The 20881-nt window shown below is 46.2% G+C and overlaps 1 protein-coding gene across 10 annotated transcripts in view; it reads right to left on the reverse strand.

Annotated features, from left to right (window-relative positions):
- The window catches only part of NAV2 (neuron navigator 2), a 396930-nt gene that overhangs the window by 261605 nt on the left and 114444 nt on the right, over positions 1 to 20881 (reverse strand). For 8 of the 10 annotated variants that reach the window (XM_041729744.1, XM_041729743.1, XM_041729751.1 and 5 more), the window contains exons 2-3: positions 14934 to 15051; positions 4040 to 4092 (exon numbers count right to left, since the gene is read on the reverse strand). In XM_041729744.1, the coding sequence (XP_041585678.1) occupies positions 4040 to 4092; positions 14934 to 15051 (171 nt within the window). Of the gene's footprint in view, positions 1 to 4039; positions 4093 to 14933; positions 15052 to 19606; positions 19681 to 20881 lie in introns of those variants that run through there. The other 2 variants (XM_041729748.1, XM_041729750.1) reach the window with 2 other exon arrangements.

Below are 20881 nucleotides of genomic sequence, written 5' to 3' on the forward strand. Positions count from 1 at the left end.
AACCAGCCCCTGCAGCAGCCATTCTTCGGCTCCAAAGTGAGGCAACGTCTCGGAGCCCAGGGGTTCAGAGGAGAGGCAGTGCCCTAGGGCCAGGCCCCGGGCTAGGTTTCTCCTTCCAAACCAATGCACAACTCCGCTGAACACAGCACTTGAAAGCCAGAAAGATGCCCCTGGGTTGCCATGGCAATGCCTAACAGACAAAACATCTGAACCAGCTCTAACGCGCACACACACAAACTCATTTAAAGGGCCAGATGGACGGATGGTGGGTGAGAGGGGGCGGGAGCGTTTCTATGCCCCTTCTCCAAGGCCAGGGCCCCAAAAGTGTCTAGGGCAGCCTGAAGCTGGCCAAAGGACTCCTTCAACTGAGGCCAGCTCGCTAGGGAAAGGAAAGTCGCTGCCATGCCTCTCTGCCTTGTGCTCATGGACACAGTCCGGTCCTAGGGCCATCAGGGGGTCACAGTATATGTTAATGGTTCTGCTCCACCTCTCCCTGGGACCACCCTCCACCACCTGGCACTTGCTTGGGGAAAGAGGGACGGGTTATGCGGGCCCACAGCAGCATCAGGAGGATGGGATATGCCCCTAAGTATGAATGGGCTCACAAACCTTGCAGCACCAAGCAGAGATAAGTCAGAGCTAATAATAAAATCACCATCATTTCTCACTTATGTGGTCTCAGTTCCCAGATCCCATGACTGAACTTCCCTCTACAGGGCTGGATGACCATGGGTATTTTCCTTTAAAAAAACCAACCAAACAAACAAACACTTCCACTCCAGGACCCAGTAGGGGGTTGCTCTCCAAAATGTGGCAACCTGGGTAGTGATGAAGAGTGCAGAAGACTTGTCCCAGACCTGAAGACCCCCGTGCCTATGGGGTCTGTTGTACTGTGGGCTCTTCATGCCCCACTCCTTATCGCAGAAAAGGAGTCTCCGCAGATACAGCTCATGGCACTTCGGGAGGATCCTAAGCAAATGCTGCAAAACCTGCCTTTGCGGAGTCCAGACTAGCTTTAGTAAAGAGATGCTCCAGGAATGTGAACCCTTTTCCACCCATCACTCCCCTATGGCAAACCCTCTTGCCTTTCAGACTCACCCTTAGGAATTACTCTTAAATATCCCTTGTTCTCAGGTGGAATGAGCCCCCACAGCACTACGCACAGATGTCTGTGTAACCGCTGTGCTATTCTTCTCTGGTCTCCTGCCCGCTCATCACAGAGTTCCTGGAGGGCAGGGATCACATCTTGTTCACCTGAGCATTCACCTGGCCCACCCCAGTGCCCGGCATTAGTGAGCACTCTGCAAATGTTTGCCGATCGCAGGCTGAAAATGACAACGCCTCACCCGTCGTATCTGTGCATCAGTGCCCTTGGGATTTTCTAGTGCCTGTGCCAGAGCTAACTGCTCTCACTTCCCCATCCTCCTGGGAAAGAACATTTGAAGCAGAGCACGGAGTGCAGGGATTTGAGACCTGAGCCACTGGGCAGCCTGGTGGGTCAGGAGAAGTGAGGGGGCTGTGCCTAACCCCCACAAAAATCAAAGCTCTTGGCCCTACTCACAGATTAGCTGATGGACTGAACTTACCCCTTGAAAACCAGAACAGCACCCATTCCTCCTTCTCTAAAACAGGATTGCTTTACTCTGGCTCCTTCATTCAAGGCTCCCGAAGGGGTTCTGTTACCTTAGGGAGCGAGGACATCAACTCTGCTGGTTATTTTCAAGGGATAGACAGTTACCCTCTGAACAGGTGCACTCCCCAAGTTCTTGCCTCATTGCGTGTCATCCTCCTCTTACCAACATGGTGCTCCCTCCATGCCTTCCCCTCTGTCCCCTCCAACTAGGCAATTTTTAGCAAACAGCAGCAAATCTCTATCATGGGCTACCCTCGGTAAAGCCTAATTGGGAGTCTGACCTTCTAGGAATCTATGTGCCACCCACTGTGCCACATTCCCAAAGTATGCTTCCCAGGAGTAGAAATGCATTAACCGTGTATATGCTCGTACAGGTGCACGTGGGTGCACACGCACACACGCGCTCAGGGGTCCTAGTAGACGGGACAATGCTTGTGCTTGTCTAAGAAGCACTTCCTGTGTGCTCTGGGTAAGGTTCTGTCTTATGGATTTGTCACAGTTTGTGATGTAGGGCTAACAACAATGGCCCTGTTGTCTTTATCATCCTTCTCATTTCCTACAGAATGGAATGGCTGTGGCGGAGGTTTTCACATTTTCCTAGATTCACATCCTGTATGCTGAACTATTCTCTGCTACGTTTGCCACCAGACCGTGTCTGCCTCCCCGCCCCTAAGCTGGAACTAATTATCACAGACAATTATAGGATTTCATATTCCTGTGTTCTAAAAAAAAAAAAAAAAACACCCACAGGCCATGAAAAGAAAAAAAAAAACAATACTTTCACAGCTGAAAGAGTTAGAGAAACCACAAAATTGCATTGGTGCCATTGGTAGCATTTATAAATAACATTTGGCATATTGAACTAAATTTGCACCAAAGAATCTGAGGTGACATTATTATTTCACAATCTTGAAAGTGGACTTTGACACCTCCAACAGAAAGTGCAGAAAATACAAAACTGCCAAATAGAATAAAAGGTTCATTACCTTCAAATGTCAGGTCTACATACGCATTATAATGGGCTGGGACAAATGCACCGGTATCTTTCCCAAGGGGAAGTCCTGCATCTCTTTCATGTAAAGATATGACTGCATGTGTAAAATGCTTGCACTAAATTAAGTCTTCTATCTTCCAAATTTTCTCAATTATTAATACACTAGACAGCTGCAGTAGCTCGAGCAAAAATAGCAGCCAAGCTTTCCCAAAAGTCAAAGCAGCCATGAGATGTCTGCATGGGGACTTTCCTATGTAAGGAGTGATTGCTTTCTAGATCAAACAAAAAGAAACAAAATCTCCAGTGAAATGACAAAAAAAGAGAAACTTGTTTCAGAATGTAAACTGAAGGACTCCCCACCACACACACACTCCTCTTTAAAATAAAAAATGTGTTTTTATGCATGAAAAGTAAACTTGACCGAAGAGGTTATCTGTCCAAATCATTAGGATAACAAACACTTGGGAAAATTAAAAGGGAAAACCAAGGAATGCCAATCGCTTTGATATGTTCTGGAATGACACTGTCAAATTGTGTCAACTCAAAAGGAGTAGGGGAAGGTCAGAGAAAAACAGATTATGCCTTTTTCTTAGGTTTCTGAAAGCAAATTAACAACCTGCAAAAATAAAAAGTTGTCACCATCATATTTAAACAGGTAGTATTTTAAACAGTCTGATATATACATACTTGGTATAAAGATTGTTTGAAAAGCACGTTGAAGGGAAAAAACGGGTACTTAGGGCATCACAATTGAATGTTTTCTGAACTCGATAGTGATCGTGAATTTTAATTCAAAGATTATGCACAGGACATATAAAAAGAACAGATGTTAAAAGATTTTTGTTTTTTTTTTTTTTTAAAAAGCTCGAGTATCAGAGCTTAAGCGTATCACACCGGGGAGACTACCACTTGCGAAGGTTAAGAATGGTTTGGACATAATTATACATTTCACGTCTCCTGTCACCATTGTGATTTCGCATCATTCTAACCTTTAAAGGCAATCAGACCACATGCCCCGATTGCTGAGTAAGATACCATGACCTCATCTGTGCCTCAGCGCCACACACAAACAGAGACCGTCGTGTGTCTTTGAGAAAGCGGAATGAGTCACAATGGTCCAAATTCTCAACAAGTGCATGTTTGCACCAGGTCTGCATAATTTGTTTCTGAAAGAAAGGGCAGTATTCCATATTCCCTATCTCACCATCTACGTAAAAATCACGGCCACGTTTCAGTAAATGCCAACAAATGTCAGAGAAGCCGACCACGGCTACTTGGAAATAGCTGTTAGTGTATTACTGCGATCCCCTAGAGGAAAGCCTATGGTGTGAATGTTTTCAGGATGGTCAGTACCATTGAGAGGCAGGACGTACTTCCATCACGCAAACCCTCGCCCCCCGTGGACCACTTACCATTTGCGATCTGTTCTTCGGACAGCCATTAATGTCTTCAATCTTCTCGTTTGCTGAAAAAGGAAACACGAGTCAGAAAAAAAAAAAAAATCACCCCCAGACACTTTGAATAGTGATGCTGAGGACCCTTGAGGCCAACCAAGACCTAAGGCCCATCCTGGGGTCCGTCCAATCAGCGCAGCCCCACGAAATGCCGAGACGCAGCTAGCAAGCTTCAGGACTTACTCATCGAGCCGCCGTCCTCCAGGGACAGCTGGGGCAAGGTCATCGGCATCTAAAGCAGAGACAACTGCACTGACGACAGTCCCGGAGTGATGGGGCATCATAGAAACGTGCGGAGACTGAGAAATAGACTGAGCTGTGGCTCTGCTTGAGGCTCCTCTTAGGAAGGCAATTACGACCCCCCTCTTCCCCCAAATACACACACACACACACACACACACACACACAAGATGGGATGGTTCAGAATGGATTGGTCCAGCCATAGTTCCATTCCTGGGGATGGAAGGCATAGATGGTAGCATCTCACCTCATCTTTTTTTTTTTTCTTAATTTTTTAAAAAAAAAAATTAATTCCAGTGTAGTTAATGTACAGTGTGATGTTAGTTTCAGGGGTACAATATAGCAATTCAACAGTTCTACACATGACTCAGCGCTCATCACAAGTACAGTCTTCAATCCCCATCACCTATTTCCCCCGTCCCCCATCCGTCTTCCCTCTAGTCACCATCAGTTTGTTCTCTGGAGTTTAGAGTCCAGTTTTTCATCTGTCTCTTGTGTTTCCCTTTGTTTGCTTTGTTTCTTAAACTCCACAAGTGAAGTCATCTGGTATTTGTCTTTCTCGGATTTATTTCACCTATTAGTATATTCTCTAGCTCCATCCATATTGTTGCAAATGGCGAGACTTCATTCTTTTTTATGGCTGGATAATATCACACACACACACACACACACACACACACACACACACCCCTTCTTTATCCATTCATGTATCGATAAAGACTTGGGCTGCTTCCATAGTTTGGCTATTGTATATAATGATGCCATAAACAGGTGCCTGTATCCCTTTGAGTTAGTGTTTTTTGTATTCTTTGGGTAAATATCCAGTAATGGAATTACTGGATCATATGGTAATCCTATTTTTAACTTTTTGAGGAACCTGTTTTCCATAGTGGCTGCACCAGTTTGCATTCCCACCAACAGCGCACGAGGATTCCTTCTTCTCCACGTCCTCGCCAACACTTGTTTCTGGTGTTTTTGATATTAGCTGGTCCAACAGGTGTGAAGTGATTTCACTGTGGTTTTGATTTGCATTTCCCTGATGAGTAGAGCACCACTTCATGTGTCTGTTGGCCGTCTCACCTGATCTTTAGCCAGAAATGCTAATATTGCTTAATGCCAATAGGATGAATAATAATCCTATTCCCAAAGTGGCAGCACACAGAGAAAATAAGAGAGTGAGTTTTTTTTTAAGATTTTATTTATTCACAAGAGACACACAGAGAGAGGCAGAGACACAGGAAGAAGGAGAAGCAGGCTCCCTGCAGGGACCCCAATGTGGGACTCCATCCCGGGTCTCCAGGGTCATGCCCTGAGCTGAAGGCAGACACTCAACCGCTGAGCCCCCCAGGCATCCCGAGAGAGTGAGATTTAAAAATGGCTTATCCAAAGCCACAGAGTAAGTCCAAGTTAGCTCTGAAACACACTCTTGGAGTCATAATCTCACCTAGCTCCTTAGAGAGGTGGGAAAAAGAGGTTTTGTTGAATTAACTAAAAATCAATACCAGTGACAAGGGGCAAAGGTTCTTACGGTGAAGTATCGGGGAATCCCTGTAAGATAACAGCCTAAGTTATCTCTGGGGGGTGGAGGGGTTGAGTTTGCCACAGCAGCACCACAAAAAGGCAATATATGTAGAGGTCAGGGCACTGCCTTTGGAGGCAAAGACACCCCAGTTTGAATCTCAGCTCTACAGCTTCTTAGCTGTGTGATCTTCACCGTGTCACTCAACCTCTCTGGGCTACAGTTTCTTCATCTACAAGGTGGAGCTAATACTACCTGGGATCACACCCTGGGCTGCAAGCAGACGCTCAACCACGAAGCCACCCAGGTGTCCCACTCTGTGAAGCCTTTATAAGTTTCCTTCCCTGTCCGCTGTCCTTCCACTCCCCCACCCCCACCGACCCAGGTGGAGAAACCTCTGCAGGTCTCTCTTCACTCAGCAGGGGTGTACCTATCTCTACTTTGCTCTTAATCATCTAAGGTGTAACTCCTTTTCTCATCTCCCCCAGCTATGCTGTTCACGGCCTGGCAGACATGGAGATTTTGGTTTTCACATCTGTGTCCTCAGGGCTCAAGAAATGCTTACAAAACTGAATTAAAAAAAAAAAAAACTAATACACCAGATTTTAACAAATATGACACCAAAAACTTCCATGAAAAGATATTAAAAACTATCTGAAAAGGATAACAGAATCAAAGTGTCCAAGCCTTCATTTTGTAACACCTGACTCTACATGTAGCTCACCATTACCTCAATGGGGCTTCTTTTTTCTCTAGTGTTTCTACGTTGAGAGAGAAAGGAGAAATAAGACAGCCATCTAGGGGTAAGAAAATCTTTAATATCTAATCACCACTATATGTTGGCAAATTGAACTTAAATTTTTTCTTAAATGTAAAAATAAATAAATAAATAAATAGATAGATAAGAAAGATCTCATCACCATGAGTCAGTCCAGTTAGTATATAGTCAGTCTAACCTACACCTTTAGAATTTGCGCAGAATAACAGATACTCAGTCTTATGCTCCACCTCTGAAGATGCCAATCTTCAGAGATTCGACTCTTAAGCACACTCTAAGACAGACATTTGAGGAAGCTTTTTCCACCTGCTTCCCTTACTCCCAAAAGAAGTACCGTAGAGCCTTTTAAAAACATGTTAAGAAATGTCCCATGGATGGGATGACTCTCAGATATTTGTTCTTTAGTTCGCTAGAGAATGCCAAAATTACGATCACCCGGAACAGATCGCTAGTGCGTAAACTCCAGCAGAACACAGTTCTTTCTATCACTTGCTCTTTCCTGCTGTAACCCCAGAGCTGGTGATAGCACCTCACACACAGTAGCCACTCAAATATTTTTTGAGGGGAGCTAAGGAATGAGTATTCTAAACATTTCAAAGAATCAAAGTTTTATGTCTATATATTTTTTTTAAGATTTATTTATTTATTTATTTATTTATTTATTTATTTATTCATTCAGAGAGAGAGAGAGAGAGAGAGGCAGAGACACAGGCAGAGGAAGAAGCAGGCTCCATGCAGGGAGCCCGGTGTGGGACTTGATCCCAGGTCTCCAGGATCACACCCTGGGCTGAAGGCGGCACTAAACCACTGAGCTACCTGGGCTGCCCTTTATGTCTATTTTGAGGCAGTTGTCCTTTCACTTGTCAATATACACATACATACTTAAGTTGGAGGAAAAAAAAAAGGATCCTTGACAAATGGCACTTCTTCAAGGGAAATTACATCAGGCCTGCACTCAGACCTTGGGTTTTGATATAGAACACTGGAGAATAAATACGTGGCTTTTGAGAATTCAGGCCATTCAAGGTATCTTCCAACTGGATACTCATGATGGCCAAAGTCATAAGTCATTAGATTTCAATCAATACCCAATTCAGCATTAGGTCATTAATGCTCATTAAAGTGAAGGATGGATAACTGTGATCCTTAGAAATCATTTTAAAGATTCTTTGTATACCATCTGGATAAAAAAACCCAAAGGGTTTGGACTAATTACTACTCTACTTCCTTTTCACGGTCAGTCACCTAAACTACAGTCAGGTACCACCTGAATTCAAATATCTCAGCTCCTATAAGCTTCATGCCATTTTACAACATTCAAAATAAGCCAATGGAGTGGAGCCTATGGATGACTACCCTAAAGATATATGGGAAGAGATAAATCAAATGCTCAAACCCAAACTCACATGCTTAATAAAAATGCAAAACAAATCTCGAACCTCCTAGTTTCCAGTTTCATGTAACTTAAATACTTCTCCTTTGCTTAAATTCTCAAGAATTTCTATGGCTGTCATAAATACTTAGAGCAGTAACAGCAGCTCTGATTCTGTTGATAAGAAGGAAGAAGAGCTTGGTCTTCTGAACCGAATTTATTAACTTGTCATAGGGGGTCTTTGGCTGCAACCCAAAAGCAGATAACCGAAGAAGCAGAGGCATTTGTCCCTGAAGTCCTCAACTATGATTAAAACTGGCATCCCTAAGTGCCAGGGCTAATTTATTTATTCCAGCATGCTCAAGACATTCTCAGCACACGAATACAGTAACCTGCCTGCACACAAGGTGACAAGTTGGTAATCGGAAAGCTTTTTAAGTAAGAAGAGTGGCACCAAGCTCACTGCTTTCCAAAGGAAAGGGTTGAGAGCATTTCACCAGCCCATGCATCTATGCCTGGGGCAGTCGGCAGCCCTGCCAACAGGAAGAGAGAGAAACTGGATGCCCAGAAGGGCAGAGGACTTACCCAAAGGTGCACAATGGTAGTAGGTCATCAATGGAAAAGGGCACAGTCCTGGGTCTGAATTCCCGGCTGATCAGAGGCAGCCCACATGGTGGTGGAAAAGGAGCTGTTATCAGCTCTCTTCACTTCTAATAGGAAAGCTCTTCCCCTGTCTTCTGTCCTTGCTCCTCCTCAATCCTCTTTTGTTCATTCTATTTCCCTCCTTTCTCTCTCTATCCTTTCCTCCCTGCCTCCCACCCCTTCTCTCCCTCCAGCCCCTTCTGGCACTCTCCCTGAGTGACAGCAATGTAAGCAGGAGGAGGGAGGCCTGTCTCTCCCTCTTGATTCATGCTGTTTATCCTGGCCTCGTAAACCTTTCTAATAACTCATGGCAATGGCACTGTGATGGGCTGGCAGGCAACTGCCGGCTTCGGGCAGCTCATGACTCAGGAAGATAATCACACTAATAAGAGGTTCGATGGAGACCGGACCCTCGGTCATGAAAGGCAGCAGCAAGAGGTCCATTTCTGCCTCACAGGCAGAAGGCAATGGTAGAAGAGTGTGGGCCCCACATCATGCCACCATCTGAGAAGCCCAAATCCTGGGACAGACAGATGGACTCTAGAATTGATCTATCTGGGGTAGCTGAAGACTCAGGATCAGTGTCTGTGCTCTAACCACTGAAGGCTTGCCTTCAAGCCACACATCTGATCACGGCACTCCCCGACGTGAAAAGTCAACTCTTCAGCCACTAGCCTTCACGCTTAGGCAAAGCCCATAATCCACTGCCCTGTGTCTGGTAGCCTGGTCTCATGTTGCCTTGTTGACCCTTTGGCTCTCTAGCCTCCCAGCCTCTCTGCACGCTATTTTCTCTGCCAGGAATGCCCTCCTGGCTGCTTCACCTAACCAACTGCAAGTTTCAGGTCTTGGCTTGAAGGTAAATACATTCCTCGAGGAGCCCTTCCTTGATTCTACCTCCTAGAATCGGCTTTAATGGTCTCACAGTACCACTGATCCTCAATCAGGATGTGCTACATTTCTCCCAGGACTCAAAAGGGATGGTCCCCTCAAAAGGGACAATCTCCCTGACTGCAAGTTTCGAGGGGCCTTCATTTAGATATGTTAACTACTTTGAAATAACTTCATATAGGGGCACCTGAGTGGCTTAGTCAGTTAGGCACCCGACTCTTGATTTTGGCTCAGGTCCTGATCTGGGGGTCACGAGATCGGGCCCCATGTCAGCTCCGTGCTAGGTGAGGAGTCTGCTTGAGACTCTGTCTCTCCCTCTATCCCTCTCCCGGGCTCACATGCTCACTCTCCCTAAAATAAATAAATAAAACCTTAAAAAAAAAAAAAAACCTTCAGATGGACAGAAAAGTCCCAGGAATAGTACAGAGGATTCCCACACACCATCCTTTCTCCTTTTCTCCCCCCTATCTCTGTACAGGTATACAGATTTTTTTTTTCTGAATCATTTTCATGTGGACGACATAGATCACGTCCTTTATCCCTTAGATTTAGTATGCATTTATGAAGAAGAAGAAAATTATCCCCTGGTTACAATTATAAAATTCAAAAAAACTTAACATTGATATAATCCCAATTTTGGCAATAGACTCAAAAATGTCCTTTGCAGCATTTTATTCCCCGACATAGGATCCAGTCCAGGATCTTGTAGTACATTTAGTTGTCACATCTCTTTAATCTCCTCTATTCTGGAACAATTTCTCAGCCTTGGTCTTTCAGAGAGCTGACATTTTTGAACAATACAGGCCAGTTGTTTTTTTTTTTTTCTTTTGTTTTTGTTTTTAAGTAGAATGTTCCACGATTTGAATTTGTCTATGATTCCTCATGATTAGTTTCAGGTTTTCGTTCCCTGCCTGGAATTCAGCATAAGCGATGTTATGTTCTTCTCGGGTATCACACATCAGCAAGCACATGATACCCATTTACCCCTTGCCAGTGACAGAATTTTGATCTCCTGGTCATGACATGATTCTCCCTCATGCAGATACACTTCCCCCCTTGCAACTAATAAGCAATCAGTGAAGAGACACTTTGAGGCCATGCAAATAGCTTGCTCCTCAAACTCTCTCCTCCAGATGTCAGCATCCATTGCCTCTCGCCTTAACTGATCTTCACCATCATGGTTGCAACTCCCTCTCCATTTGTCAGTCTGTGTTCTCCAATACAGTGGAGTTCTTTCTTCTCCACTGAGGGATGTAGCTGTCGGTACAGACTTGTAGATTCCTATTTTATTCCAGAGTTATAATCTACAACTTTCCTCAATTTTGAAGCTCTTGTGGTCTCAGATTATGGTCATTCTTTGTCGCCATGGAGGGCAGAAGGAGTACTCATCGGGAGACACTACCAAGGAGGTAGGGGCAGATTTTGACCTAGTGAAAGGAAAGCTTCGGGAGGATTCCAACTCCCCATCATTAGAAATAGCTAACTAGAGAAGCAGTAAGCTGCCCGTCACGGCAAGTATTTAACAGTCTATTGACTACTCTTCATAAAAGAAATGCATGCATCAGGTTGGGGCTTTTAGAGGTCCTTTCCAAACCTTTGAGTTGAGACCTGCAACAGAATCCTGGAAAGGAGGAGAGTGTGGCATCCAGTTTAGATGCATGTTCAGGAAATACTAACTGCTGAGAAGGGGAAAATCCAGCAGGCCACCTGTCGGAAACAATCCAACCAGGCTTGCAGATTTTTCTTGAACATCATTGCTCACCAGCCACCATGCTAAGTGTTATGTGCCAAAAAAGAAAGACAACTCAGCCCCAGGGTTGATACAGAAGCCAGTGGAATGAGAGAGGAGGGTCCCTCCAGCGCTGCGGTGGGGGGAGCTAGGAAAGATGTGGTCTTTTCCAGATGAATGGGGGCTTGTCAGCCAAAGAACAATTGTAACACTAAAATTCTGTCCAGCACATGATGGACTCCAATTCTTGGAAAATTTTAGATAGACCAATAGAGGCACATACACATGTATATGTATATGTCAAACACATGTACACATACAAATGGATCTTTTTAGGTTTTATTTTAAAGGACATGTGTGGGAGAAAGCACGGGCTTCAAAGCAAAACGTACAATTGGTCAATAGTTCAACAGCCTGGTCAGAAAATGCTGCTCTCTCCCCCTTACCAAGAGATGTGCCTTCACAAGATACTCTAAATGCTCTGAACGGGCTGAGAAACAATCTAGAGAAGTAGTCACACAGGATTCCTACGTGTCGCTACCTTTTCAGCCCTCATTTTCTGGGTCTCTTTTCTCCACAGCCAGAGCAGAGGGTGTGAGCCCAGCACAGTCAAGGGTAGAGACAGGTGCTAACATCTGGTCTTACTCTATTACTAGATTCCCCAGCCTCTCTCAGAGGGCTAAGGGAAAGCAAGCTGGGGCCTCAGGCACCAGCACTGATAGCCAGGCAGTGGTTCTAACTTGAGGCCCTGAGATCAGTCCAGTGTCTCAGGCCCAGCAAGGCCACTGTCATCTAGGGAGGTTCATGTCATCCAAACAGATTAAGGGTAACATCCTCCTGAGCAAGGATAAAAACTGTGCTGGCTACATTCTGTAGCACTGTGCATAGTAAATTCATGACATAATGCAAAGTTCATCTATTCTGAGCCCATAACAGACATAACCAATCTATCATGATACCCCCTAACATGGATATCAAGGCCTTGTCATCCTCGTACTCGTACCTTTCTAGGAAGTGGCTACCAAGTGCTATCTGAGAACACTTTAGTTTCCAAATACATGTCATGTTCGCTACCTACCTTGCATTTCCTAAGACTGCCACAAATACCAGGCTCTGCCCATTTTAAAGACAGAGGAACAGAGGGAGCAGAGGAAAGGAACTCTGAGGTCCCAGAGTTGGGAACAATGAAGCTGGGATGAGAACAAGGCCTCTCGGTTCCGTCCTTTCCCAGTTTCTCTCTTGTTCCTGGTGCTGAAACCTGAGAAGGTCCTGGTAGAAATACTGCACAGCCCCAAGATTCAGTGATAGTAGTACCTAACGTGACACTGTTGATGTGGAGATCAAAACTCAGCCCAAGGGCAAGTCCTCTCTTCTATGAAGACCTCACTAAGAAGATGCTATTCCTTCGTCCAAGGTCACAGGCCTTGCACACTTATCTCTTTATTCCTAGCTTGGAGCACAATGCTGGCACATAGTCAGCGCTCCACAAATGGCTACTGAACTAAAGTGATGGGGGGCAGATCCTTGTACTGAGTTCCGTGACTCTGGTTTGAGGGGGGTTATAATAAAGCAGGGCAAAGAACAGAGGCTTTAGAAGCAAACTAACCCAGGTCAGAATCCCCTTGCAGACTAATTGTGTGATATTGAACTACAGAGACTTGCTGAGCCTCAGCTTCTATGGGTATAAAATGGGGCAAGTGTCACCTACTTCATAGGGACGTTGAGGAAATGGAGAGAAATTTGCAAAAGACTGGTGAGAGTGATAAAGAGTAGGAGGAAGAGAAATAGGTTCTAGTCCAAGATGTCTATGTAAGAAGAGGAAGGGGGTAAGGGGGAGTAGGCAAAATGGGTGAAAGGGAGTGGGAGACACAGGCTTCCAGTTTCAGAATGGTTAAGTCATGGAGATGAAAGGCACAGCACAGGGAGTTTAGCCAATGATGCTGTAATAGCGCTTCACGGTGACAGATGGCAGCTATACTTGTAGTGAGCAAAGCATCGCGGATAGAAATGGTGCATCACTATGTTGTACACCTGAAACCAATGTAACATTGGGTGTCAGCAGTGGTTTCTAGAACCATGAAAGTTCTAATAACTTCCATCCTGAGAAGAGCTGGAGAAAAAAAAAAAAGTAGAAAGAGGAAGAGGAGGAAAAGGAAGAAGTATAGCAGACAGACTTCTAGGTCACCCCCAACGATCCTCCTGGTTAATTCTAAGCCCTTGTACCACCACCACCACCACCACCACCCCCTGCCTCGTTGAATACGATAGAACCAAGGATTTGCTTGTAACCAACAACATGTGGCAAAGGCGATGGGATGGTACCCTCCCAGTCATGTTGCACAAGCAGAAGATGACAACTTGCTAGCCGATTCGTTCTAGAAACTTTCTCCCTTGCTGCTCAATCAAAGCAACTACACTGGAAGACCCACATGGCAAGGAGCAGAGAGGGGCTTCTAAGAGCTAAGACCTCCAGCCAATAGTTAGTGAGAAGTCAGGGCTCACCACCTCCTACAATAGCAAGGAAATGAATCTGCCAACGCAGAGTGAAACCGGCCCCTTCCCCAGTCAAGCCTCCACGTGAGGACTCAGCCGGGCCAACATCCTGACTGCAGCCTTGCAGAGACACCACCTAAGCCATGCCTGCACGTCCGACGCCCAGAAGCCATGAGATAATACACACGTGCTAAGTCTGTGGCAATGTGTTTACACAGCAACAGACAACTAACACAGGGTGGGAAGAAAGACAAAGAAGGGGAGCCAGCACAAGCCCGTCTTCAGAAATCAATCTTAGGACAGCAGGGATACCTGGATCTGAGTGGCAGCGGCAGTCCAAAAGTTTCCAGCTAAGGCCAACTCAACTTGCCTGTGTTTCCAGGTACAATCTCCACAGATGTGAGTGGGGCCACAACTATAAAAAGCCACTTTTTTCCGACTTGAAAGATAAACAACTTTCCCACAATAACGCACACCCAAGGGGCTGGGGCTTCTGTCCTTGTGCCTTTTCCTTTGGCGTGAGGCCGCCACCATAGCTGCCAGCGACAACAATCAGCCTAATGCCATCTAATTGACCTCCTGCCTCCTCAGTCTGAGCTCTCGGGCAGGGCTGCGGGGGACGCTTCCCTTTAAGCCTTAAGGCTCAAGGCAGATCTGTGTCCAGCCTGTGCCCACCTGCCTTCCCGGGATGAACCCACTCTTCCCGGCACACGGCCCCCAAATCCCTTCCCCCAGTGTTAAAACCAGAGCCGACCCTCTGTGAAGTTTGATCCTTTGATTTCTCGGACCCAGTTAGAGTTGGCAGGACTAAACCACTCCTGTGGTACATTTTTTTGGTTTGTTTTTGGTAAATATTTCCAAAGTAATCCACAAAAAAAAAAAAAAAAAAGTAACATCAGACGGGGGAAGGGAGAACCAGAAAGACAGGAGGCAAGAAAGGGACAGAGAGCCCTCCTCAGACTTCCCTCTAACCCTTCTGCTGAGAGCATCAAGAGGGTCTTCTTACCAGGAAAAGCAAGCTGGTACCCATGCTCCCCAAGCATGGGACATTATCAAATAAACCGTCATCACATGCAACAGAAATGCTGTATCCTCCTGGGAGATTTCAGGGTTCCAGGCCCCGTGTCCAGCCCCGTCCCCTTCTGGGTCTCCACTGTAACTCCTCGATCCCAGAGTCAAACCCACTCTTACCCACAACCTGGATAATCTGAGCCAGGAGGACGCCGTCCGTCACATCTTGCTGGAGGTCCTTGATGAGGCGTTTGTGGCCTGATTTGGCTAAATAATGATTGGCCCAGTCCGTGTAGATCTGCAAAAGAAAAGCAAACAGGCAACTTTAGGAACAGACTCAGACCCTGGCTCTGTGTCGGAGGCAGCCGCAGGGGGCTGTGCAGTCACCCCCGTCCCGCCAGCGCACTGTCCTGGGCCAGCCAGTGCCATTAACATGCAGAGCCCGGTGCAGAGGGACCATTCAGCTCCCCAGGCTGGGCTTTTGCCTATTGAGAGATCTGCCATCAAGACGCAGGGAAAAGCTAAAGAAAGCTTCAAAGCATGCAAAGGCCTGAATGGGACGGGGACACAGAACTAAACAGTCTGCTCCAGACGGCTTTGAGAGGCTGTGGCTCGAAATGCAAGGGGAGCCTCCCCCAGCCCGCTGCTGCCACCACCCCACCCCTTCCCATCTTTTTCTCTTTATTGAGAAAACGTATGGGGAGGTTGCCACCCAACAGGCCTCTTTTAATGGGCCATTTCAGGGTAAGGAGGGCTATTGAGTTAGCAGAGCTCTCAGGGGCCTGGGTCCCTTGTAAAGAAGCCAAGTTCACCAACACAGAGCCCTTCAATTACTCGTGTGTGAGTGGCGTTATTGATGACCTCGCAATCAGCTCAAATGTAATCGGTTTAATTTAAAAGCATCATTTTCACTGTTGGGATTCTAGGACTAATAACAATTTTAAAAACCCGGCAAATTCCAACATATTTAAACACAGCATGGGGGGCACCTGTGTGGCTCAGTGGGCTCCGGGCATGATCCCGGGGTCGAGTCCCACATCAGGTTCCCTGCAAGGAGCCTGCTTCTCCCTCTGCCCATGTCTCTGCCTCTCCCTCTGTGCCTCTCATGAAGAAATAAATAAAAATCTTAAAACAAAACAAAAACACAGCATGGGTGTGGACAGCAGCCTGAAAGGCAGAGGCTGGGCCACCTGTGGGATCAGGAAAGCAGACCCCTTTAGGGGACACCGGATGTGCTCCTCTGTCACAGACCTGCTCCTCTCTGTCCGCACAAGAGGATCTTTTACTTTCAAAACAGGCCTATAGTGATGCACAAGAAAACTCACCTGGAAACTTTCTCCCTAACTGAAATAAGCCAAAACACAAACAGAATTAGAAGCCTCATCGACTGTGAGTGCTAGGTTCTAGGACAGGTTTGTGAGTCTGCGGAGGGACGTGCAGGCCCTACACATCACACCTCTCCCCCACCCCTACAGTGATGGGAACAAATGACGGCTCTAAGGGAACATGCCACCTCGACTCATCCACAAACTAGTAGCAAGAAGTTCATATACTAACGCATACGACGTCTCCACCAAAATGATGGAGGTGATCGTTTATCTCTGAGACCTTGTGTGTGACTCCCAGAGCAGTGGGAGGCCTACCCTCATCCGGGCCCTCCTCCACTCTGTCCTTCTAACAAGCCCAGAGTAATCTCACACAAGGGGCGCTGCCCCCCACCCCCGCCCACTGCCAGGGATCACAGAATGGGGACAGCAGGCCAGGGGCTGGCCTCTGGGAGGCAGCCACCCTTCTGGGAGGCAGCACCCACCTGAGATGGCGAGAGCCTCATCCTGAGATGGGTCAAGGTGGGCTGCACTTTCCACTTCATCAAGAGCTGAGAATAGACACCGCCCCCCGTCCCAGCGGCTTCATCGAGACCCACTGCCAAAGAGGCACACCGCAGGATGGGTCTATTTCCCAGCTGAGTCCAAGGTATCTAATCCTGAAATCCATGTTACTTTCCTTCCCTAGGATTCCCAAGTTGTCAGAGATCAAAAGTCTAGCAAAGCACCATCATTTTCAATTTTGTAAGCACTGAGAAAGCTAAGGAAGTGGGGCACCATTTTGGTCATTAAATGGCCAATCCTAAATGGCAATGATTATTGAATTGTTATAAAAGGAAGAGAAAAAAAAAAAAACATTAAAAGGAAATAAGGCAGACTTGGGTTCAAGTCCCAGTTCTGGAGGTTCCACGGGGTAGGGATTTAGACCTGTTTTGTTCTGTGATGTATCCAAGGTGCCTACAGCATTAGCACATTAGTTCGCGATACGTATCTGTGGATGAATGGATGTAGGACCTCGGCCAAGCTATTTAACTTTGCTGAGGCTAGGCTTTCTTATCTGTGAAATTGGGATCAATAACATCTACTTGTCCCTTATTATGAGGACTGAGTGATGAAACATTTGGAAAAGGGGACCCGGGTGGCTCAGTCGGTTGAGCATCTGACTCTTGATTTCAGCTCACGTCAAGATCTCAGGGTCGTGGTATCAAGGCCCACATCAAGGTAGGGCTCCGCATTCAGCACAGAGTCTGCTTGTCCCTCTCCCTCTACTCTTCCCCCGCCACCATCTCTCCTCAAATAAATAAAATCTTTAAAAAAAATTTTTTTGGAAAAAAAGGGCCTTATACAGAGTAGAAACTTAATATCCAACACAGAGTGCCTACTACGTGCCAGACACTGGTATAAATATTTCACATGTATTCATTTAATCCTCATTCTATGAGGTAGATACTACTAGCGTATCTGTTTTTCAGAGGAGAAATTTGAAATGTAGAGAGGTAAAGCCACTTGTCCAAGACCATAAGTAAGTGGCAGAGCCAGGATTTGAACTCGGGCTGACTCTAGAATCCCTCAGATGTCCCACTCTGCTGCTTCTCTGAATACAAATACCAATGTTACTCAAATCAGTTACTTTCTCCAGGACACCCTCCTATCCTAGGCTCATTCTTCTATTCAGTTATGTTCTTACCGAAAGAATTTAAAAATAAGTAAAAACCCAAAACCTAGTTCTAGCCCTTGCTGCCTCAATGCCCTTGGGCAAATTACATAACTTTTCTGAGTTTCACTTTATTCAGCTGTAAAATGGGCATAATAAGGCCTACTTCAAAAGGTGGTTGGGAAGACTTAGAAGCCCCGAGCCTAACCCACAATGGGGGTTAGGAGGTGGAGACAGTGGAGTGAGATGGTAAAGAGGGGAGCTTCGGAATCAACACACTTGCTTTAAATCTTAGCTGTCATGATGCCATTTACCTCTGTACTTTTTGGCCCAGTGTTTTTGTTTGTACGATGCAGATAATACTACCTACATCATCAGGCTATTATGAAAATAAAATGAGCTCATATATATAAAGAACACAGAATGCGCCACATGCTAAGTGTTCAGTAAATAAAATAATTACAGATTTGTAATGATTATACTATGCATTATAAAATGGGGCATAACAAAACCAGCCCAGCCTCTACCCTGGACCTCCAGGACACAAATGACTCAAGGACTCACTCTCTTTCTCCTTCACAAGGTATAATTTCAGGAGTCAAGCATCCGCCTTTTGGAATCACAAACTATGGTAGACAAAGAAAGGCTGGTCAGAAACTGGCCAGGCTGGTTCAAAGAGCAAGGTTTCCTTTCCTTGCTAGGAGAGGCACCCACAATGCCCTCAAGCCCTGCAGGGATCCCACAAGCTATGTCTCAGGGACTGTGAAAACATTCCAAAGCTTACAGCCACCTGCTCCAAGACCATCAGCTGAGGGGAGAAGGGGTCATGGATAAGGACACTACTGAGTGGAAGGAGATGCTGGTACCCCTGCTCATTGTCCTCCTGGAGGTTAAAGGTACTTCAAAATAGATCTACTCTCTAAAACCAGTCCTCTCTGTGTCCACACAATCCAAAGGAAACGAACGTTAAGCAACCTTCTTTCAATAAATACTCATATGTACACGCACGGACACACATACACACACCTTGGAGCCATGGTAAGGCCCTGTGGGCATCTGTTTAAAGTTCTACTGGGGTCAGAAATGGCTTTGCCAAAGAACTGAACTTCCCTACTCCAAACTAATTTTTTTTTTTATTTCTCACAACTATTTAAAAGAAGAGCCCTTCCTTCAACTTCAGCCTACCTACACACGATGCCAACTTAGTCTCCCCAGAGCACAGCTCTAATCCTATCACTTGCTCAAAAAATCATCAACGGCTCCACACTTTCCACTGAACTAAAGTTAGACTTTTTACACTGCTATTCACGGCAGTCTAATCCACCCACTCTTCCCCAGACCGTGTCCAACCCTCATGGGGGAAGATAGTGTACGTGGAGGCTAAGAGGATGGGGTTTGGAAACGACCAAGTCAAGTTGGCTCTCGGCTCTGGACAAGCAAGTTTCTATGAACCCTTCTGTATCCCAGTCTTACCTTCCATAAAACGGGGATTATATCAAATGCATAATAAAACAGACTGGTAACCCGTGACCCAGGCCCAATCCAGTTGACCATATGTTTTTGTAAACGAAGCTCTTTTGGAACACAGCCACACTCACTTGTCATCTTTAGCTGCTTTCATGCCACAGGAGCACAGCTGAGTAGTTGTGACAGAGAGCTTTTGGCCTACAAAGCTCCAAATATTTACTATCCGGCTCTTTACAGAAAAGACCTGCCAGTCTGTTAGGAGGACGGAATGAGATAACAGGCCTACCGTACCAAATGCCCAGGAGCAATAATCGCGATCACCTTCAGGAAGACTCAACTTTGCACTTGCCTACCTCTGAATTCATGCCACCTTGCCTGCCTGAGTCCCTCCACCTGGGGTCACTCACCAAGGCTCCACTCCTAGATCAGTCCCTCCACCAAGTCACTCCGGATTTCCCAAGTGTATCCTGAGCTGCCCCTGACGCAGAGATTGCAGATACGGTGCACACTGCCACCACCTTCCCACTCTTCCCACCAGATGTGGGCGGAGACCAGGTCCCACCCGTCCTTGCTGCTCAGTAGCACCTCCCCAGGTAGGGACACTGGGCCACAGGGAAGGATGCAGTTGCCAGGTTGAGCTGAACAGAGAGCAAGAGGGCAAATCTCTGGGAAACTGATAACATTTGAGATAAATAATAATGGAGGCTGTCAGCAAATTCTCACACTGGAATCTCAAATCTCCTTATTGATTCAAAGAGGAAGGGACAGAGAAAATAAATCACTCCATGGCCCAAGCTCATTAATCAGGACCCATCCAATGAGAATCATTAACTATCTGGAGTTTCCCCTCCGCTCTCCTCTCGACTTCTTAAAGAAGTCACGAGAAAACACCTGCATTTATTGGGAGGCTCTGTGTTCAGAGGCCATGCTAAGCCTGGGCATAATTCAGCCCCATCTTTCTCACTTGCTCTTTCAGTGGCTCATGCAGTGAGTGCCAATCTTTCGGGAGGCATCCTTGGAAAATCAACTCACAATATCTGTAATCAGGGACTCCATCAGAGCAGGCAACTTGCAAAAATGCAGCAGTGTGCATTTCCAAGATTCTAAGCAAGGGCTAAAGCATGCAGATCTTCCCGTCCAGTTTTCTGGTTTCTAGAATCCATCGCTCCAGAGCCTCACCATGCCCCCATGTTCTTGAGGCTTGAGGTTGCTGATGCTCCTACCCTGACGCCCACTGATCCTTGTTCTGAGCTTCTTAGTAGCAACAGACAAGAAAAAGAACTCCAGGTACCTGGAGGGCTCAGTGGTTGAGCGTCTGCCTTTTGCTCAGGACCCTGCGTGATCCCAGGGTCCCGGGATCGAGTCCCGTATTGGGCTCCCCGCATGGAGCCTGCTTCTCCCTCTGCCTGTGTCTCTGCCTCTTTCTTTCTCTCTCTGTGTCTCTCATGAATAAATAAAATCTCAAAAAAAAAAAAATAATAAGGAAAGAAAAGATAAAGAATTGCACAGTAGGAAAGAATACAACGACCAGTCTCACCTCCAGGGCCAAAGCTCTAGAATAACTTCACACCAGTATCTGAGGAGCCTTTTCCGCTCTGCTTCCTTCATCTCACTGTCTGCACCCCCCCAACCCCCTGCAACAGGGGAGCCAGCACTCCAAAAGCTGCTGTCAGAGGCCTGAA

The sequence above is a fragment of the Vulpes lagopus genome, chromosome 15 (assembly GCF_018345385.1).
Source record: "Vulpes lagopus strain Blue_001 chromosome 15, ASM1834538v1, whole genome shotgun sequence".
NCBI classification, from domain to species: domain Eukaryota; kingdom Metazoa; phylum Chordata; class Mammalia; order Carnivora; family Canidae; genus Vulpes; species Vulpes lagopus.